The sequence below is a fragment of the Pongo pygmaeus genome, chromosome 5, assembly GCF_028885625.2.
Source record: "Pongo pygmaeus isolate AG05252 chromosome 5, NHGRI_mPonPyg2-v2.0_pri, whole genome shotgun sequence".
Taxonomy (NCBI): domain Eukaryota; kingdom Metazoa; phylum Chordata; class Mammalia; order Primates; family Hominidae; genus Pongo; species Pongo pygmaeus.
The window spans coordinates 107,875,553-107,898,164 of record NC_072378.2 but is presented as its reverse complement, the minus strand read 5'-3'; the positions used below and the strand labels follow the sequence as shown (position 1 = coordinate 107,898,164).

Here is a 22,612-nt window from a genome sequence, read left to right as displayed (position 1 = left end):
AGGAAGGAAGGAAGGGTGGAAGGAAGGAAGGAAGGAAGGACAAAAAGAAGGAAGGGAGGAAACCAAGCCATCAAGATTGAATGAATGAACATGCAATTGGTGAAGCCCTAGACACCTGGGCTTCATTTATATATTTATATCATGGTAGCAATCATTTATTGAGGACATACTGTTACCAAGCCTGGGCTGGGCACCTTTCATGTTAACCCATTTGCAAAGGTACAAAACTAGTAGGAAAGTTATTCCCATTTTACAGATAAATTAAGTCATCTGCTTAAGTTACACAGGCAGTAAGCAGTAGAGCCAGGTTTTGAATTTAATATGATTTGGAAGCCCAGGCTCTTCTCTGCTACTCTGCTTTTCTTTATCTACCCTTCTACCATATCTTTCAGTATTTTTTTACACACTCTTTAGTGTAACTATGACTATCTCAAATCTATCTCATCAGTTTGGTCTACCGTTCTTTCCACTTTAGTTTCCTCAAATATTGTTTTTTATGCTCTTTTCTTTTCGTTTGAGACAGAGTTTCACTCTTGTCGCCCAGGCTGGAGTGCAATGGCGCGACCTTGACTCCCTGAAACCTCTGCCTCCCGGGTTCAAGTGATTCTCCTGTCTCAGCCTCCTGAGTAGCTGGGATTACAGGTGACCCACCATGCTCTGCTAATTTTTGTATTTTTAGTAGAGATGGGGTTTCACCATGTTGGCCAGGCTGGCCTCGAACTCCTGACCTCAGGTGACCCACCCGCCTCGGCCTCCCAAAGTGCTGGGATTACAGGCGTGAGCCACCGTGCCCGGCCCAATTGGCTTTATAGCATCCTGCCTACAAAACAGTCATCATTCCCTTTTATCTTAGCATATTTGCCACTGCTACATGCTCTTGCTGCTTTTATCTATTGACACTGGCTTTCAGGGAGGATCCATAGCTTTGCTACTTAAAATGTACTTTATGGTCCAGCAGCATAAGCATCACCTGTAGCTTCTTGGAAATGCAAAAAACTATGCCAGGCCTGAATCAGAATCTTTATTCTACTAAGATCCCCAGGGGATTCATATACACATTAAAGTTTGAGAGGCACTGGTCTACAGTGCCTACAGCTTTGAGCAGAGTCCCAGAAGCCACCAAACTTTGGGGCAGTTCCTGATCCCTTACAGAACTTTCAAAAGAGGCTAGGCTGCTGGCCTCAATAGATCAAGAGCCCTCAAGATCCCCACCTCCCCAACACAAGCCCCCAGCACTTAAGCAGGATGTAGGTTGTCATGGTAATGGGAGGCCGTTTCAATGGGAAGAGACTGTGAAAGGTGCTTCAACATGAAGAGAGGCTTAACTTTTATGGGCTGGTTCTAAAATTTGGCTGCCAATTGGAATCACCTACGGGAGATTTTGATTTAATTGCTATAGGGAATAGGACTAGGCATTGGAAATGTTTTTAAGTTCCCTAAATGATTCTTACATGCAGCAAAGTTTGAGGAGCACTGAACTGTTGTGAATACTTTCTCATTTTGGTTAAAACAATTCTGGGGGCTATGTTATATTTGAAGAGTATTTTATTTTATTTTATTTTTTTATTTATTTTGAGATGGAGTTTCACTCTTGTTGCCCAGACTGGAGTGCAGTGGTGCGATCTTGGCTCACTGCAACCTCCACCTTCCAGGTTCAAGTGATTCTCCTGCCTCAGCCTCCTGAGTAGCTGAGATTACAGGCATCCACCACCATGCCTGGCTAATTTTTCATATTTTTAGTACAGATGGGGGTTTCATCATGTTGGCCAGGCTGGTCTCAAACTCCTGACCTCAGGTGATCCACCCGCCTTGGCCTCCCAAAGTGCTAGGATTACAGGCGTGAGCCACTGCGCCTGGCCAAAGATAGTTTAAAACAGTGTTTCCCACACTCTTTTGGTAAGACTTATCTGAAGTACTTGCTAAAACCACAACTACCAGGCCTCATACCCGGCTCAGTGTCTCAGAATTACCAACGGCCTGACAGCTGTCATTTATCAAGCACCCAGGTGCTCTGCTCATTCTTACAGGGAGGCTTGGGAAATACTGTTTTCAAAGACCAGTGGATTAGTAGCCTGAAAACTCGCCAGCAGTTGCCTGCTTTCGTCTTCTTCCTGTCTCTGGAAGAGCACCTGATCCTCACCATCAAAAACTAAATGGTTTTAAAAGGACAAAAATTGTCTCAGCATCATTCTACAGCTTTCTTAAGGGCAATGTTTTCTTTTCAAATGCTCAGGCTGACCGTATTCTAGAACCTAGCATGGCTGTTGGCACATAGTCTCAATATTTAAATAAATGAATGAATGAATGATTAAATAGTTCTGAAAAGAAGCACCAGAATAGCTTGGAGGAAGGAACCAGGAAGCAGGCTGCCTCCTTGAAGTCCTCACTTTTGACCTCCTGTACATTCAAAAAAATTACATTCACACATATCCAGCCAGTACAATATACTTTGCTTCAGTGAACTTGACATATGACCAACCAATAAGTTAGGAAGTGATTATTCACTGTGCAAAGGATTATTTGATTCACGGAAATGATTCCCTAGAGCAGTGTGGTTTCCAGACCAGGAGCAGCAGTATCACCTGGGAACTTGGTAGAAATACGAAACTTGGGAGCCGCCGTGGCTCAGGCTGGTTGCCCTGGCACTCGGGGAGGCGAGGCTACACGTTCGAGACCAACCTGGTCAACATCAATTAAAAAAAAAATAATAAAATAACTTGACCCTGAGGGCCTGAATCAGAAACTCTGGCTTGGGGCCTAACAATCTGTGTTTTAACAAGCCTTTCAGGTGATTGTCAGGCTGCTAAATCTGAGAACTACCGCCCCAGAGGACCTGATAATACAAAGAATGTTCAAGAACACGCTAAGGTGATCTTAGCTAAATTTTATGACCAAGTTCCCCAATGCACCTGCAGAAAAGTTCTGGATTGTAGTTGCTTATTTATTTAATAAAGCATTTTATATGTTAATATGTATAATTTATTTATATTTCATATAAATAAATGTATGCAATAAGAAAAAATCACAGTGGTTTGCACATGATTTTTTTTCAGTAATACACTGAGCCATAATGTAAAATATATTTATTATGAATAACGGTCAAAAAAAAGTTTGAGACTGGGCACAGTGGCTCATACCTGTAATCCCAGCACTTTGGGAGGCCAAGGTGGGTGGATCACTTGAGGTCAGGGGTTCAAGATCAGCCTGGCCAACCCTGTCTTTACTAAAAATACAAAAATTAGCCGGGCATGGTGGTGCATGCCTGTAATCCCAGCTACTTGGGAGGTTGAGGCAGGAGAATTGCTTGAACCGGGAGGTGGAGATTGCAGTCAGCCAAGATTGCACCACTGCACTCCCGCCTGGGCAACAGAGCGAGACTCCATCTCAAAAAACAAACAAAACATAAATTAGCTGGGCGGGGTGGTGGGCACCTGTAGTCCCAGCTACTCGGGAGTCTGAGGCAGGAGAATTGTTTGAACCCAGGAGGTGGAGGTTGCAGTGAGCCGAGATTGTGCCACTGCACTCCAGCCTAGACAATAGAGCAAGACTCCGTCCCAATCAATCAATCAATCAATAAGGCTCTTTACTGCTGTGGTCCTGACTCAGATTCAAGCAGTGAGCTTTTGTTGGTTGGTTGTTGTCTCCTTTTTTCCCCTGAGTGTCTGGGATTTAGTGACAGGAGATGCAGGTACTTGGCAGGACATTAAGATACCTATGCAAAACTACTAATATGTGTGTAATACTATACTTAACAACTGTTAAGAGTAATTTGTTTAGCATTTATCTACCTAGAAATAAAGCAAGACCACCTCAACGAGAACAAACAGATGCTGCTTATTCAGAGCTTCCTATAGCAAGGGATTCTGCCACTGTTCCTTGTGTTTGGCAGAGACTCAGAGCCAGGCAGGGGAGTGAGGAAGCTTTGGAGTGGAAAAAAGGGAAGGTTTCAGGTATGCTTAGATTGTAGGTTATTGGCATGGGGAAATTGGAGGCAGGCTAACTAGAAGCAAGGCATCCTATGTGATTAGTTTGTGTGTGTTTGGCTGGTTGATCCTGATTTGGAAGTGGGGCAAAAAATTGGGAAGCTGGTAGTCGTTGACCACATCCTGATGTTCGAGGCCAGTTGCTGTGGAGGCTGTGGGTTGGCTCCCTGGACTGGTTGCTGTAAGGGTTGTGGGCATATAGGTCTGCCCATTGTCTCACTAGCCATGAACGCAAGACAACAACAACCTGTAGGGCAAGTTTATTTATTTATTTAACACTATGGTCTTTTGCCAGCTTGTCCAGTGAATCAGAAATTAAAATGAGGGCTGAAACTAGTCAATCTGTAGTTCAAAGTTTCCCTCCCCCTATCTGACTTGTCAGTGTTGTTGGCAGGGATGTGCTCACACATTAATGTTACCAATATGCTTTTGGTGGACTGGAAATGCCCGTTGATGCTGAAACGTCTTGGCTAGTTATCAGACAGCTTTAGGGCAGATACTCTGATGAGTCTGTGCTAATCTTTTTTTTCGAGATGGACTCTTGCTCTGTCACCCAGGCTGGAATGCAGTGGCGTGATCTCGGCTCACTGCAACCTCTGCCTCTCAGGTTCAAGCAATTCTCCTGCCTCAGCCCTCCGAGTAGATGGCATTACAGGTGTGCGCCACCACGCCCAGCTAATTTTTGTATTTTTAATAGAGACAGGGTTTCACCATATTAGCCAGGCTGTTCTCGAACCCCTGACCTCGTGATCCGCCCACTTGGGCCTCCCAAAGTGTTGGGATTACAGGCATGTGCCACCGCACCCGGCCAAGTCTGTGTTAATCTTATGTTAGACTTCAGAGCTGAGAATGCTATCCTGACTCCAGCTACACATTCCTGTGGAGTTACCGGGCTATCTTTAAGTTGTTTACAGTTACTTTCACGTATAGTTGTTGCCACTTCCAGGAATGCTCCTTCCCCCATGAGGCAAACTCATCTAGCTTTGTAACATTGTTGCGGGACTTTTTCTTAAGCTAAAGACAGGGTACTTGTCCCACAGCCACATAAGATGAGGCTTGCAGGCGGTTTGAAGGGTGAGTAAAGCAGGGTTTTATTGGTTGAAAGGAAAAAAAAAGGGGGAACAGGGATCCTCCACAAAGCCAGAGTCTCTGCTGGTGCGTTTCCCGCCTCCAGTTAGAATCCCAGATTCCACACAGGAAGAGGAGGGGCCAGGCTTCTGTAGCTCCACCCCAGTGCACATTCCCAGCGCAGGCTGGTTGGAGTTTTGCCAGGGATCCCCTCCCACCTGGCTGTCTCAACATCAAAGTGTGATACACCTTGATTCACATTATGAATATGTCCCATGGGGCCTGGCACCTGAAGTATGTAGGCTGTGGAGGAGAAACGTTGTTTGAAATGTACTGAGTCAGAAACTACTCTGAAAATTCTTCCACTTATCACATACTAAAATTATAAGCTAAAGATTTGGTTCTCTTGACTGAGCTTTAGTCAAATAGAAACGTATCAGTATGTCAGAGGCATTCAAACCAAAGCGACTCCATCTTGAACAGGGGCTGAGTAAAATGAGGCTGAGACCTGCTGGGCTGCATTCCTAGGAGATTAGGCATTCTTAGTCATGGGATGCGATAGGTCGACAAGATACAGGTGACAAAGACCCCGATAATAAAACAGGAGCGGTAAAGAAGCCTGCCAAACCCAACAAAACCAAGATGGCAATGAAAGTGACCTACGGTTGTCCTCACCACTCATTATATGCTAATTATAATACATTAGCATGCTAAAAGACACTCCCACCTGTGCCATGACCATTTACAAATGAAATGGCAATGCCAGGAAGTTGCCCTATATGGTCTAAAAAGGGGAGGAACCTTCAGTTCTAGGAACTCCTCACACCAATCCTGAAAAACTCGTGAATAAGCCACACTTTGTTTAGCATACAATCAAGAAATAACCATAAGTAGACTCAGTCAAGCAGTCCATGCTACTGCCCATGCCACTGCTCTATGAAGTGGCCATTTTTTTTTTTTTTTTTTGAGATGGAGTCTCGCTCTGTCGCCCAGGCAGGACTGCAGTGGTGCTATCTCAGCTCACTGCAAGCTCCGCCTCCCGGGTTCACGCCATTCTCCTGCCTCAGCCTCCTGAGTAGCTGGGACTACAGGCGCCCGCCACCACGCCCGGCTAATTTTTTTTTGTATTTTTTAATAGAGACGGGGTTTTACCGTGTTAGCCAGGATGGTCTCGATCTCCTGACCTCGTGATCCACCCGCCTCGGCCTCCCAAAGTGCTGGGATTACAGGCCTGAGGCACCGCGCCCGGCCAGAGACCTCTAATTTTATAAGCTTTAAGACCCACAATATTTGTTTTTCAACAAAATGATTGACACAGGATAATTGATATCTTCCCTGAAGCTTGTTTTAATCCTTACTGAGAGTTTTCTTTCTTCTTACTCAAATATATACCTTTGAAATTTCCCAGAATGAATTATTCTATTTAATTATGACCACTCTCCCAAGTTATATTTTGATCTGGGTGGGAAATTTCAGTAAGTGCTATTTTATGGCATAACGTGTAGTGTCAATCATTATTTTTTCATTAAAGCACTTTACATATGTAGGCATCTTAGTCTGTTTGTGCTGCTATACCAAAATACTGGACACTGAATAATTTATAAAGAACCAAAATGTATTTCTCACAGTTCTGGAGGCTGGGAAGTCCAAGATTAAGGCACTGGCAGGTTCAGTGTCTAGTGATGGGCATGGACTCTGCTTTCAAGATGGTGCCTTGTTGCTGCATCTTCCAGAGGGGAGGACTGCTGTATCTTCATGGCAGGAGGAGAAGGGCAAGACACTAAAACACTAACACTTCATGAAGTTTCTTTTATAAGGACCTTAATCCCGTTTATGATCATCTGTTAAAGTCCCCACCTTTTAATACTATGACATTGGCAATTAAGTTTCAACACCTGAATTTTGGAGGGGACACATTCAAACTATAGCAACTGGTAATGTATGAAATTAATTTATAAAGGAATGACCTGAGTTTGTTGATGTATCTCTGACAATTGGCTTTAGTGCAAAAAATTCTCAGCTATATAATCACAAAAGCAGGGATAGAAAAAGAACAATAGGTTGGGTACAGTGCTTGTGCCTGCAATCCCAGCAATTTGGGAGGTCAAGGCAGGAGGACGGCTTGAGTACAAGAATTCAAGACCAGCGTGGGCAACACAGTGAGGCACTCTCTCTACCAAAAAACCCCACAACAAACAACAAACAAAACAAACAAAAAACCCACAAAATTAACAAGTCCAACATACTCACAAAAAGAAAGAAGTCAAAATACAAACCTGCTTCCAATACCAAAGGAAAACCACAGCCCTCAATTCCTCTTTTAGGAATGTTTTCATGGTTGATCTTAAACTAGTTTTGCTGTTTTTCCAACTCATACCTCTCTTTACATTCTCTCCAGATAGGAGATTGTGGTTTTGTTGGGTCTGAAGGGCCTTAGTGGGTCAGGAAATAAAAGGATTGCAATGATTTAATACCTTTTACCTAGTCAAAGTTCCAACATATGGTCATGATTTGAAATTTCAATTGGAATAATATTTTGGAAGATTTTTGTAAATCATAAGTGTTGTACAAACATTACTTTGTTGATGTTACTGTTGTCATAAGCAGGATTGGTTACTTTGTATCAGAAGAGATTTAGCCTTTTAATGAAAAAAACCTCCGGTATAACATTAAAGATAACATTAAAACTCGCGTTTAACATTAATTTTCTAGGCTTTGGCAGTAAAGCTTATGTTCTACTGTAGCGTGGGGGAAAGGGAAGAAGACTGGAAGTAACTGTGTATCCTTATTTAATCATAATTTGGTTCCTTCCAGTTTCTTTGCAGCTAACTCCACCAGTAGATAATTAAATAATGTTGATTATGGCTACAGAAATATTCTTTGGTATGTATAAATTTAAGTCAAAAATATAGTATAAGGATGACTGGCTAGGAGCGATGGCTCGTGCCTGTAATCCAAGCACTTTGGGAGGCTGAGGCGGATGGATCACTTGAGGTCAGGAGTTCGAGACCAGCCTGGCCAGCATGATGAAACCCTGTCTCTACTAAAAATACAAAAAACTAGCTGGGCGTGGTAGCAGGCGCCTGTAATCCCAGCAACTTGGGAGGCTGAGGCAGGAGAATTGCTTGAACCCGGGAGGCAGAGGTTGCAGTGAGCCAAGATTGTGCCATTGCACTCCAGCCTGGGCAACAAGAGCAAAACTCCGTCTCAAAAAAAAAAAAAAAAAAAAAAAAAAAAATTAGCCAGGTGTGGTGGTGCATGCTTGTAGTCCCAGCTACTTGGGAGGCTGAGGCAGGAGAATTGCTTGAACCCGGGAGGCAGAGGTTGCAGTGAGCCAAGATTGTGCTATTGCACTCCAGCCTGGGCAACAAGAGCAAAACTCCGTCTCAAAAAAAAAAAAAAAAAAATTAGCCGGGTGTGGTGGTGCTGGTGCATGCTTGTAGTCCCAGCTACTTGGGAGGCTGAGGCAGAAGAATTGCTTGAACCAGGGAGGCGAGGTTGCAGTGAGCCAAGATTGCACCACTGCACTCCAGCCTGGGCTACAGAGGGATACTCTGTCTCAAAAAAAAAAAAAAGGATGACTTACAAAGAAGGAAAGAGTCACTCTAAGGAAAAAGCAAAGTATGAAAAGGAACCCCAAAATAGTCAGGCTTTCTACAGGGAAAATGTCTATCTAGCAATTAAAACAAAATTAAAATTGATTAAAATATTAAATTACATACACAGAGATAAGTACTAAAATGCCCAATGCCTTTTTTTTTTTTTGAGACATGGTCTTGCTGTGTCACCCAGGCTGGAGTGCAATGGCACGATCTTAGCTCACTGCAACCTTCACCTCCTGGGATCAAGTGATTCTCCTGTCTCAGCCTCCTGTGTAGCTAGGATTACAGGTGCCTGCCACCACGCCCAGCTAATTTTTGTATTTTTAGTAGAGACCGGGTTTCACCATGTTGGTCAGGCTGGTCTTTAACTCCTGGCCTCAAGTGATCTGCCTGCCTTGGTTTCCCAAAGTCCTGGGATTACAGGGCTAAATGCCTTTTAATATATGTTGTTAGACCAAAGACAAGTTATGTCTGTAGCTTTGCTTCTTCCATTTTTTTTTTTTTTTTTTGAGATGGAGTCTTGCTCTGTTGGCCAGGCTAGAGTGCAGTGGCGTGATCTTGGCTCATTGCAACCTCTGCCTCCTGGGTTCAAGTGATTCTCCTGCCTCAGCCTCCCGAGTAGCTAGGCTTACAGGCACCACCACACCTGGCTAATTTTTGTATTTTTAGTAGAGATAGGGTTTCACCATGTTGGCCAGGTTGGTCTTCAATGTGATCCATGGTGCCCAGCCATATTAATTTACTTTTATTAAATATCTCACTAAAATAATTTCTTGAAACAATTTTATTAGGTTAAAAATATCTGCTGGGCATGGTGGCTAATGCCTGTAATCCCAGCACTTTGGGAGGCCGAGGTGGGCGGATCACCTGAGGTCAGGAGTTCGAGACCAGCCTGGCCAACTTGGTGAAACCCTGTCTCTCCTAAAAATGCAAAACTTAGCCGGGTGTGGTGGTGCATGCCTGTAGTCCCAGCTACTCGGGAGGCTGAGGTATGAGAATCACTTGAACCTGGAGGCAGAGGCCGCAGTGAGCCAAGAATGCACCACTGCACTGCAGCCTGGGCAACAGAATGAGACCCCATCTCAAAAAAAAAAAAAAAAATGTGAATCAGAAATTGCGATGAAATTAATTAAAGGTATGATTAAGATTTGCTTTGGAGAATATTTGGGTGGTCTGAGGTTACCTGTGTTCAGTAATATTAAGTTCTAGCATAAATTATACGTATACTTTTGAAAATAGAGGATACATTTTCAAATCTTCAACATGCTTTGGTTAAAAAAAAACATTTTAGATTGATCTGGGGTTTTTTCAAATTGCTATTTCAATTTGGTTCAAGCCAATTTTAGGCATGACCCTAAAGCTGCAGTGAAAATATTATTCCTGCAGAAAGAAAGAAGGGGAGTATTTATCATCAATAACTTATATTGCTACAAGGTTACAAAACTGATGTATTATCTTTAAACAAATGCCCAGCAAAACATAATAGGAGTAATTAAAAAACAGTTCAACATTATTAAAACCCAGGAAGACTTAATAACATCTTCAACAAACAAAAGGAACTTCAGGATCCTGCTTACTTCAGCTGAGACAAGTCTGTGACCAATTTTCTGTAGCAAGGCAAATTGTTCACTCTGGGTATATCAGCATTGGGAGATCACAATGCTATGTTGATTTCATAGTTCAACCTTCCCTTCATTTCTTGGTTTTATTTTTTCACCTATAATATAATTTTGAAACTCCGTGCAGAAAAAAAGTGAGGAGGGAAATGCACAGAAATGAATTTCAGAAATTTCGTTTCAAAGTGAGTAGATAGGAAATTTGAAAGGAAGAGAGAATACGTATGAACATAATCTATTATGAAGGAAAGCATTACTGATTACGATAGATACTAGTTTTGAAGACATGAAATAAAAGACAATGAGCAACCAGATTTTTCCTCCAACAATGGAAGGAATATTATAATGCATTTAGTTAACAGAGTATAAAGTATTAAAATGAGTCCTTAAAATACAGCGTAATATTTGGTATTTGCATATTACACACTTTCTCCTTTGAAAAGCATTTTCACAATTAGTCCTTTCAATCTCTGCAACCAGGTGGGCTATCCTTTTAACCCAGAGAGGGGCAATGGACTCTGGGATAGACCCCAGCCACAGCTGCCGCTGGACCCTGGGGTCGTTCAAAGATCTGGGCAGAAGGCCAGTTCCCAGCTCAGCAGACACCAGCCTCTAGGGTCCCACACCCAGGGGAGGGAGAGGCTCCCGAGAGCGACTGCTCCCGCCACCGTCCATCCCTGAAATGCAGGTTCCTGTTCACAGCCCGCGGGGAGAATGCCAATCACTGTCAGGAAATGTTAAGGTCCTGGGCGATGGAGGGTCAAGGGCACACTGGCTTTGTGGCGTCAAAATGATATGGGTTTGAATCCTCAGACATTCTCTTACTATGAGGGACCTTGGGCAGTCTCTCTGGGGCTCAATTTTCTCATTTATAGAGCAGACATACTTTGCTTTATTCCATGGGGTTTACTGATGACTAAATGACACAAAACAATAAAGGTCTCAGCCTACCGCCTGAAGCTGGTGGTTATAATTAGCAGCTCTGGAATGGGTAGGGAACCATTTGTAACGGCTTGGGGAAATCTTCATCTGCAAGATGGGCACAGCGTAGATTCAAATCTGTCGCCCAGTGGAGAGCCATCCGGTCTCACTGCAACCTCCGCCTCCCGGGTTCAAGCGATTCTCCTGCCTCAGCCTCCTGAGTAGCTGGGATTACAGGTGCGTGCCACCACACCCGGCTAGTTTTTGTATTTTTAGTAGAGACGCGGTTTCACCATGTTGGTTAGGCTGGTCTTGAACTCCTGACTTCATGATCCACCCGGTCTCCCAAAGTACTGGGATTACAGGCATGAGCCACTGCGCCTGGCCAGATAGTAAACATTGCTTTGAAAACACAACTGCAACCCACACCTCCCGCAACCCACACCTCCCTGTCCCCTAATTTTTTTTTTTTTTTTTTTTTTTGAGACGGAGGCGCGCGCCACCACGTCCGGCTAATTTTTGTATTTCTAGTAGAGAGTGGGTTTCACCATGTTGGTCAGGCTGGTCTCGAACTCCTGATCTCATGATCTGTCCGCCTCGGCCTCTCAAAGTGCTGGGATTACAGGTGTGAGCCACTGTGCCCGGCCTCCCACCCCCTATTCTAAATGACACTTGTTTCCAAAATATGGGGGCTGGAGGAGGAGATCCAGAACCCAAGGAAACGTGATCAGCCACGGCAATTAATCGAGAGGGCAGGACAGGCTAAGCCTCAGCTCTTCTCTGAATATCTGGGACCCCTGCACAGCCAGGTGAACCGCCCGCGACCGCTGCTCCGGCGGGAAGCCTTCGCTGGGATCCTACACGCCAACGCCCGGAATCCGGCTTGGGGCGCTGGGAAACTGAGCGGTGGAGGAAGGCGGAGGTGTTAGGGGTGGGGCCCTAGGGAGGAGTTAGGGGGCGGGGCTTTGACGTTAGGGCGGGGCTAAGGGCGAGACCTCGCCGAGTTCCACCGTTGCGCTCGCCACGTCTCCCTTAGCGAGCGCGTTGGGGACACGCAGTGGGAGGGAAAACTGAGCGGGGCGGGAACTATCTCCTCTCGCGAGAGCTGGCGACGGCGGCGGCAGCAGCAGCGGTGGCGGCGGCGTGTCCGTGAGAGTGGCGTGGGGGCGGGGAGGAGAGGCGGCGGCGGCAGCCTCCAAGCTACGCCACTCGGGCCGGGGCGTTGGGAGCGGGAGTGCAGAGCGTGGTCGTGGCGGCGGCGGTGAGAAGAGCGAGGCGGAGGAGGGGGTGCCATGGCCGGGCAGCAGTTCCAGTACGATGACAGCGGGAACACCTTCTTCTACTTCCTCACCTCCTTCGTGGGGCTCATCGTGATCCCGGCGACATACTACCTCTGGCCCCGAGATCAGAATGCCGGTGAGTCCCGCCGGCCTTTGCCCGCGAACCCGCGCAGGCCCCGCCAGCGCCCCCAGGCCCTGCGGCGCCCGCTTGCCCGGCCCCAGCCCGCGGCGTCCAGGATGACAGGGACGGTGCGGCCCGGCCTGTGTCCAGCGTCCGCCACTGGCGGGGCCCGGGTCAGCGGCGTTTCCCTCGGCGCTTCTCCACCTCCCTTCATTGTCCTCAGGAGTTTCGCTCGCTCCATCTTCTCCATTGTTGTGGACGCTCCTTGCAGCCTCCTCCTGTCTCTTTGTCTTCTTTGCCTCTGCTTTTATTGGGGATTTTTCTTTATGGAGGAAGCGGGATGGGGACTTGGGAGGTGAGCAAAGAGTTGGCCAAGGAAGAGACTGAACGGGCGGGCACAACTCTTCAGTCCGTCCACTTCGCGGCCCTCCTCCCCCGACTCCCGTTTCCCTGTTGCAGCTGCTCTTAACAGATGTTTTAGGGCATCTCTGAGCCGGGTGGCATGCTTAGGACTCCAATTGAGCTCTCCACCGCCTACCCCCGTCACTTCCTCCCGTTGCTTTTTCATTTGTTCACTCACTGTGGGGGTTGGAAGCAATGCCGTTATTCCTTTTAGCAAAAATAGGCTTTTTTCTATTTCCTTTTCTTTGGAGTTTCCTGTTTGTGACGGAAAAAGTGCAAGTATGAAGGATTAAGTCTCGTTTAATTAATCTTGTAGGGAATTTTGAGGTAGTGGGTCGATTTGCTTTTGTTTCTAAGTCTTTTCACATTAAACGACATCGAATTAAAGCACAGAATAACAGATTCTTTTCATATTTCACTTGATGTTTGGGTAATGTTTGCATCCATTTGTTGCACTCTACTAGGACATATGGCAGATGATATTCTTAAAGCTGATGTAACTGCGAGGGCCTAATGGGTTATTTATGGTAGTGTTAACAGTAAGGAGTAGGTTTTGAGTATTAACAACTTAGGGAAAGCTTTCTGTTGCACAAGAGCTGTGCTAACTTGCTTAAATATCTTCTCTTCAATTGGGTGTGCTGGAGGTCTAGGTTGTCCAGGTTATATACTCTACTTGGGGAAGTTGTTAACAGTGAAGCCTTGAATCAGCTCAGAACTTGTTACACTTTCAGATGGATTCAGTGTCCTGTAACGTTCTTTTTCCCCCCCGCCCCATGTGATCTGCAGGAAACTAACATTCTTGAGTTGGAATAGAACTAAAATAAATTTAGGATAAATAGTAACAAAGGATTCCATCATTTTGTACATTTGACAATAAGTTTAAAAATCCATTAGATGCAAAAATCTGTCCAAAGTTACTAGTCTTAATACTTTTTTTACTCAATGGGTAGTTTATGAAATTTGGGTCTTGGACTGTTGTGCCTTATTTCCTAAGTACATTTAAATTGTGTGGGTTCTTCCTCGATGTTAAAAAAGGAAAAAAAAATTGGGTAGGTTCTTTGGGCAGTGGTTGTGTATAAGTGAAGTCTTAATGCTGTAATAGCTTCTTTTCTTATCTGCAAACCTAGGCCATTCTTGTGGTTGTTGTATTTCAAGTTAAAAGGGTCCACTTTTCAGTAGTTTATTTTCACCTAACAGCCATTATGTGTGCAATTGGTAGTGTAGAAAACAAAAAGGTATTGGGAGAGTAGTCGGTGGGTTTGGCCAGAATGTGTTTTGATCAGGCAGAACAAAGGTATAAAAAAAAGTGTTTTGAGAAACTGCCCTGATTTCAGAAATTAGCCATCATTTTTTAATCTACATTGGATTTTTAAAGTTTTTCTTTTTTTCTTTTTAAAGCGGGGAGAGTCTCATTTGACCAGGCTGGTCTTGAACTCGCTTCAAGTCATCCTCCCGCTTCGGCCCCCTGAGTAGCTGGGCTTATAGACTTGAGCCACTGTGTCAGGATGGATTTTTGAAATTTGAAAGTCATATTTTCATGGTGAGTTTCATATTATAAAATTCACCTGATTTCATAGAAGAATCATACTATTTATTTATTTATTTATTTTTATTTTTTTTTGAGACAGAGTCTCACTCTGTTGCCCGGGGTGGAGTGCAATGGCTTGATCTTGATTCATTGCAGCCTCCACCAGCTGGGTTCAAGCAGTTCTGCCCCAGCTTCCCGAGTAGCTGGGATTACAGGCGTGCACCACCATGCCTGGTTTATTTTCGTGTTTTTAGTAAAGATGGGGTTTCACCATGTTGACCAGGCTGGTCTTCAACTCCTGACACCAGGTGATCTGCCCTCCTCAGGCTCCCAAAGTGCTGGGACTACAGGCGTGAGCCACCACGCCCTGCCAACAAGTCATACTTGACCCCCTTCAGCATATAAGTGTCTTTGAAAAAGTGGTGGTAGTTTAGGTGGAGGGAATTAATACTATTTGTAAATCATGGACTTCAACTTTTACTTTATTTAATCCTCTTAAAAATGCAGTGAGGTTGGCTGGGTACGGTGGCTCACGCCTGTAATCCCAACACTTTGGGAGGCCCAGGTGGGCGGATCACCTAAAGTCAGGAGTTCAAGACCAGCCTGGCCAACATGGCGAAACCCCGTCTCTACAAAAATACAAAAAGTTAGCTGTGAGTGGTGGCGGACGCCTGTAATCCCAGCTACCCGGGAGGCTGAGGCAGGGAGAATAGCTTGAACCCGGGAGGTGGAGGTTGCAATGAGCCGAGGTCGTGCCACCACACTCCAGCAATGCAGTGAGGTAGGTTCTATTATTATCTCCATTTACAGGTAAAGAAACTGGGGGTAGAGCATGTAAGTAATTTTCCTGTATGGTTGAGCTGGGATTAGAACATTGGTCGCTTAGCTTCAGAGCCCTGTGTGGTTTCCATACTGCTAGATAGAAAGTTAGGTGAACTATTATGGGTGTCAGTTTGCCCGTTTTACATCCGGCTCTCTGCTTCAGGCTTGCCTTAGTCAATATGCATATTTTGATGTATTTGTTTGCTCTTGTTCAAAATCATGTTATGAAAATTAAGGTGAACACTTAAATACTATTCTAATCATTATGAAAATTGTTGGGCACCGCTTGGACTTTTTTCTTGGATTTACCCTAATAACTTGAGTTGTTTCTGTGGAATTACAGTTGTATTAAAAGGATGTTTTCATCATACTGACTTTTTTTCTGCAGCCCAGTTGCAGTATCTTGAATATGAAAGAGAAATCTTGAATTACTGCCTCATTCAAAGCTCTGAATAAGGAACTTTTTTCAGAAGTTTGCTGCAAAATAATTTGCCGACTTGTACAGGAGGCTACTGAATAATCTTTATCTCACTTAGGAAATAGTTATGTTCTGTCTTGGAATATTAATTTGTTGGGTTATTGGTGCATTTTAGACCCTATAGGGTCTGTTTGAGTATAAACGCTGTGTTACCTTTCTAAAATCTGAAGAATTCTGAAGCACATCTGTTCTTAAGGATTTTAAATAAAAGATGAGGACCCCCGTAGTACAGTTTTGGGGAAACACAACAGCATATATAAGTATTTTTATTTTTTGAGATGGAGCCTCGCTCTGTCACCCAGGCTGAAGTGCAGTGGCGTGATCTCGGCTCACTGCAACCTGTGCTTCCCGAGTTCAAACGATTCTCGTGCCTCAGCCTCCTGAATAGCTAGGAAAACTGGCGCGAGCCACCATGCCTGGCTTATTTTTGTATTTTTAGTAGAGATGGGGTTTCACCATGTTGGCCAGGCTGGTCTCGAACTTCTGACCTCAATTGATCCACCTGCCTCGGCGTCCTAAAGTGCTGGGATTACAGGCGTGAGCCACTGTGCCCTGGCCACAACAGCATATTTTAATACTTGTTTTTGAGGCTTAGTTTATTTAGTTTTCCTGTGAAACAGTTAAGTAGCCAAATACAAAAATGTAGGCATGCGTTTGAATTTCAGACTTCTGACAGTATTTTCAGAGATAGCGTGTGCATGAAAGCATGAAAAGGTTTGCTCTGGCGGTTACACAACCTTAAAGTTCAGTTTAAGTAATTTTTTTTTGTTTGTTTTGGCATGAAGTCTCACTCTGTCGCCCAGGCTCCGGTGCAATAGCATGATCTTGGCTCACTGCAACCTCCACCTCCCAGATTCAAGCAATTCTCCCATCTCGGCCTCCCAAGTAGCTGGGATTACAGGTGCCTGCCACTATGCCCGGCTAATTTTTGTATTTTTAGTAGAGACACTGTTTCACCATGTTGGCCAGGCTGGTTTCCAACTCCTGACCTCAAAGGATCTGCCCACCTCGGCCTCCCAAAGTGCTGGGATTACAGCTGTGAGCCACTGTGCCCAGCCCAGTTTAACTAATCTTTATTGAGGTTTTTTTGTGTGTGTTTTCTGCAACACATTTGGGACTTTCAATTTTTAAGGTTGACAGTTGTTTCAGCCTGGCTGTTTTGGAATTAGTGGGCTCTTGAATACATACACCAGAAAGCATAGCACCATTTCACAGCTTGTAAAGTCTACGGTTTGAAAAATGGAAATTGTTTACTGGCATATTCGACATGTTAATTGAACGTACCTGTTATCTAAAACATTATTAATGGAATCCTTTTGCCTTGATTTTTGCCTAACATGTTTAGCTAAGTGTACTTATAATTAATACCCCTTTTAGTAGTTAAAGGGTCCTATTTGTTTTACTCTCTTGGTTTGCAAATTGGCTGAATAAAATGAATACTTCTTCAGACAATTAAGGACAAAAGCTCTGTATGCAGTGATAACACGGAGGGCTTAGATTTCCTTGGTATAGTGATTCTTAACCCTGGCTACACATTAGAATCACTTCGGGAACTTTTTTTTTTTTTTTTTTTTTGAGATGGAGTCTCGCTCTGTCACCCAGGCTGGAGTGGAATGGCGCGGTCTCAGCTCACTGCAAGCTCTGCCTCCCGGGTTCACCCCATTCTCTTGCCTCAGCCTCCCGAGTAGCTGGGACCACAGGCGCCCACCACCACGCCTGGCTAATTTTTTGTATTTTTAGTAGAGACGGGGTTTCACCCTGTTAGCCAGGATGATCTCTATCTCCTGACCTTGTGATCCGCCCGCCTCTGCCTCCCAAAGTGCTGGGATTACAGGCTTGAGCCACCGCGCCCGGCCCACTTCGGGAACTTTTTAAAACACTTGTACCCATCCCCAGATACTCTGATTTATTTGGTCTGGAGTGGGTGTTGTGTACTGGTATTTTTTAAAGATCCCTATATGATTCTAAATTGTAGCTGTGTTTGAGAAGTGCTGCTTGGAGGAGAGCTTCCTTAGTAATGGTCTTTTGCTGTAGTTGTCATTTTGGGAGGTAGTGTATTTGTTTTGTTATGTGCTCTTTGCTAACAACAACAACAAAATCCAAAAAACTAATGTGTTAGCCTTTTTGTTTTACATAGCTAAGAAGCACTAACAGAACAGTACTGTAAAGTTCTGGGAGTTAAAAGCCAGATATTTTTGTCAAACAACTTCAATGATACAAGTTTACAATCAATTTATCATAGTTGTCTATTAATGGCTTCCAGAGTATTTACCGTTGTGCTATGATTGGAGCCTTATGTAATTTGATATCCTTAACATTTTGAAATAATTGCACATAATTACCTTAACACTACCCATCTTTGGTATTGCCAACAATACTGTGCTGTGACCTTTTGTGTGCACTGCCTACTTTGTGCTTTCTTGGTAATTGTTAATGTTTGTCTTTCCTAGTGCTTTTAAAATGAGAAGTGTTCTTAATGTTTATGTGGAATTTCAATCCAACCATTATTTGTAAGTGCATAATTTTGTTTACTACTTTTTTGATTTACAATATAAGAGTTATCACTTTAAACATTTTATATCATTAGGCTTTCATTGGTATATTTGACAAGAGAAAATAACTGATTGCTTGTAATTATTAGAATTTCAAATAATCAAAAGCATGCTTTTATTCTTTCCTTAGGTTATGGAAAGAATTCCTTTTGAACTGAGATAAAATGTATCATTTAAAAAAAGTTTTTGTTGACTCCTTGATCTTACTTTTGGGGCTTGATCTTCCCTTTTCAAAACTTTTACTTAATCTTACTTTTTCAAAATGCCTGGTTTTGAAACGTGGCTCTGCAGCTTACTGTAATTTTAGGCAAGTTATTAAACTTCCGTGTGTTTCAGTATACTCATCTGTATTGGTTACTGATTTAACTTCTGTGTATCTTAGTATACTCATCTGTATTGGTCATACTCATCTGTTATGGTCAGAGAAGATACTTTGTATGATATCTATCTTTTAAAATAAAATATCTTTTAAAAGACTTAAGTTGTGGCTTAACATATAGTCTATCCTGCAAAATGTCCCATGGCGCTTCAGAACAATGTATGTGCTGCTGCTGTTGGGTAGTGAGCATTGTATATGTCTGTTAGATCTAGTTGGTTTGTGTTAAGTCCTCTATTTCCTTCTTTTTGGTTGTTCTATCCATTTTTGGGGATGGAGGGTGTATTGAAGTCTGAAACTATTATTGTAGCACTGTCTGTTTCTCTTCAGTTCTGTTGGTTTTTGCATTGTACATTTTGATGATCATTAGATACGTAAATGTTTATAAATGTTATATCTTCTTGCTGTATTGAACCTCTTACTAATATGTAATGTCTTGTATCTCTTGTAATCTTTTTTGTTTTAAGGTCTATTTTGTCTTATAGTCACTACCCTGCTATCTTTTGGTTACTGTTTGCATGGAATATTTTTTCCATCCTTTCACCTTCAATCTGTTTGTGTCTTTGGATCTAAAGTGAGTCTCTTGTAGATGGACGTAGTTGGATCAGGTGCTTTTAATCCATTCTGCCAGTCTTTTGATTGGAACATTTAACCATTTACATTTAAAGTAATTACTGTTAAGGAAGGAGGGCCAGGTGCAGTGTTTCATTCCTGTAATCCCAGCACTTTGGGAAGCTGAGGTGGGAGGAACTCTTGAGTCCAGGAGTTTGAACCAGCCTGGGCAACATAATGAGACCGTGTTCCTACAAACAATATATAAAAAAAAAAATTAGCCAGGCATGGTGGCACACACTGTTAGTCCCTAGCTACTCAGGAGGCTGAAGCAGGAGGATCACTTGAGCCCAGGAGATCGAGGCTGCAGTGAGCTATGATCATGTCACTGCACTCCAACCTGGATGACAGAAGGAGACCCTGTCACACACAAAAAGTAAAAAGAAGGACCTCTGTCATTTTGCTGTTTTCTATAGGCATATATCCTTTGGTTCCTTATTTCCTGCATTACTATTTTTTTGTTTAGCTGATTTTTTTTTTTTGTAGTGAAATGTTTACATTTCTTTGCATTTTCTTATTTTTATTTTATTTTATTTTTAAATAGAGACTGGGTTTTGCCATGTTGCTCAAGCTTGTCTCAAACTTCTGGGCTCAAGTGATCTGTGTCTTGGACTCTCAAAGTGCTGGGATTACATGTGTGAGCCACTGCTCACATCTCATTTTCTTTTGAGTATATTCTGTAGTTACTTTTTGTGTGGTTACCATGGGGATTACATTAAACATCCTAAATATTGTAATTTCAATTTATAGCAGCTTAACTTTGACATATAAAAACTCTGCTCCTTTATAGCTCCATTCCCACCTCTTTCAGTATTTGATTTCCCCTAATTACATCTTTATACATTGTGTGCCCCAAAGCATAAACTAATAATTCTTTTAAATGCATTAGTTTATTGTTTAGAAAACAAAGTGTGGATGTAGGGGCCAAGGGAAACTTCCCTTTTGCCCACTGAAGATTTGCTGAAAAATCAACTCAGACAAGGCAGATTAATTGGAGGAAAGACATACACATGTATTTAATGTGTACACGGGGCGAACCACAAAGTGATTCCCCGCATCCCAGTGTAGTTCAGAAGCTTATATACCATCCTGGTGAAACAGGTTATGGGAAGGGGGAGAAGAGGAATTCTGTTGATAGGATTGCTAGGGATAATGGATCAGAGAACAGAGATTAACTTGTACATTATCTTGTGAAGGGTCTGTTTAGGTGTGGTTACCTTCTTGGTCCTACGGGAGGAGAAGAAAAGCAGTTGTTCGTTTTGGTGGGTCTGGATCTTAGGCAGATGAAGGCTTTGGGATGTGGTGGGGGGCATCAGGAGGGCAGGGAGGAAGGTCAGAGAGACCTTGAGGCTTCTTCATTCAGCGTGTCAAAATGCCATATTTTGGGTATCACTGAGCCCCAACATGGAGGTACAAACCAAGGAACTAAAATTGACCAAAAGCCTTCGTAATTTACCCTCCAAGCCTTTCCCTGAAAGTTGCAAGCCTTCAGTAGACTCCAGAGTTACATCTAGACTCAGCTCTGCTGCTGTTCAGTGAGTGAGTGCTAGCCTGAAGGTGGGTAGTGCGGAATGCACTCACGGTAGCACTTTGAGCTAGATTCATGTATTATCTCATTTTATTCATGAGAAAACTGCGTCCTAGAGGAGGTTACCAACTTTCCTAAAGTCGTGTAGCTACCAGGTGGAAGATTGTTTGTTGGACTCAACTCTGTCTTATGCCAGAGCATCTCTTGTTAGCCACTACTCTCTGCTGCCTCCTGTAATTAAGTAAATATAACACATTATGATATGTGTTAAAATGGCTACTGGAAAGTGCTTTGGGAGCACATAGGAAGGAGTAAATAATTATATTTTGGGATTTGGGGAAATGTTTCATGCAGAGGAGGTGACACGAGATAGGTCTTAAAAGGTGAGTGGGAGAAGGGCATTCCATATATAGGGGAAAGTATATGCAAAAGCATGGAGGTGTTTAGTAAATGGTAAAGATTTGAATGTGATTGGCACTTACGACCACGTCATGTATTTTAAGAGGGTTATACTTTATCTTGTAAGTTATTTGGTAAACAATGGAGATTTTAAAGTATGGTAATAAAACATGGTCAGTTTGGCTTTTGTGAAGTATTGTGTGGAGAATGGTTTGGTGGGTGGAGGGAGAGGTTGGTGATGGCTGGGTGGGAAACTAGATGGAGGGGGTGTCCATTTCAGAGGCTCTTTCCAGTGACAGGTGGTCAGATTAGAAAGAGAATTCTAAGAAAGCTTGGACTGTTTATTGAATGTAAGTACTGAGGAGAGAATGAGAGTGGAGTGCAGATTTTGAATTTTCACTCATTTCCAGGATTACTTATTTCTTGTCCTCTTGAAAGCTTTTGGTGATTGGCCCAATGATCAGTTTGGGGATTAGGTGCAGGGAAAAGAATGGGGATGAATTTTTTTTTGAGACTGGATCTCATGTTGTTACCCAGGTTGGAGTGCAGTGGCACCATCACTGCTCCACTGCAACCTCAATCTCCTGGGCTGAACCATCCTCCTGCCTCAGCCTCCCGAGTAGCTAGAACTACACGTGCACACCGTCACTCTCTATAGAGTTGTAATTACAGTAGAATGGGTTATCTCAGTCTCCTGTTGAGTGGTTTGGTTTTTTTGTTCTTTTTTTGACAATAACTTCTTGTCTGATAGTGACTGTTTTTGTTTTTTGTTTTGTTTTGTTTTGTTTTTGAGACAGGGTCTCACTCTGTCACCCAGGCTGGAGTGCAGTAGCACAGTCTTGGCTCACTGCAACCTCTGTCTCCCAGGCTCAAGTGATCCTCCCACCACGGCCTCCAAGTAGCTGGGACTACAGGTGCGCCATCATACCCAGCTAGTTTTTCTAATTTTTGTAGAGATAGGGTTTCACCATGTCACCAAGGCTGTGTTTTTTAACATTAGAAAAAACTAGCTTGTATCAGCTTTGTATTCAAAGGGATATGTCTTAATGTTCATATTTAGAGCTTATGGTCGATGTTTGTTTTGAGACGGAGTCTTGCCCTGTTGCCCAGGCTGGAGTGCAGTGGCATGATCTCAGCTCACTGCAACCTCTGCCTCCCGGGTTCAAGTGATTCTCCTGCTTCAGCCTCCTGAGTAGCTGAGATTACAGGAGCCCACCACCACACCTGGCTAATTTTTGTATTTTTAGTAGAGACGGGGTTTCTCCATGTTGGCCAGGCTGGTCTTGAACTCCTGACCTCAGATGATCCGCCCGCCTCAGCCTCC

The 22,612-nt window shown here is 43.5% G+C and overlaps 1 protein-coding gene across 3 annotated transcripts in view; it reads left to right on the top strand.

Annotated features, from left to right (window-relative positions):
- Positions 1–12,180: 12,180 nt before the first annotated feature.
- SEC63 (SEC63 homolog, protein translocation regulator) overlaps positions 12,181–22,612 on the top strand; it is an 82,761-nt gene continuing 72,329 nt past the window's right edge. Inside the window, exon 1 of one of the 3 annotated variants that reach the window (XM_054489975.2) lies at positions 12,181–12,606. In XM_054489975.2, the coding sequence (XP_054345950.1) occupies positions 12,483–12,606 (124 nt within the window). In that variant the 5' untranslated portion in view covers positions 12,181–12,482. The remainder of the gene's footprint in view (positions 12,607–22,612) is intronic. The other 2 variants (XM_063667049.1, XM_054489977.2) reach the window with 2 other exon arrangements.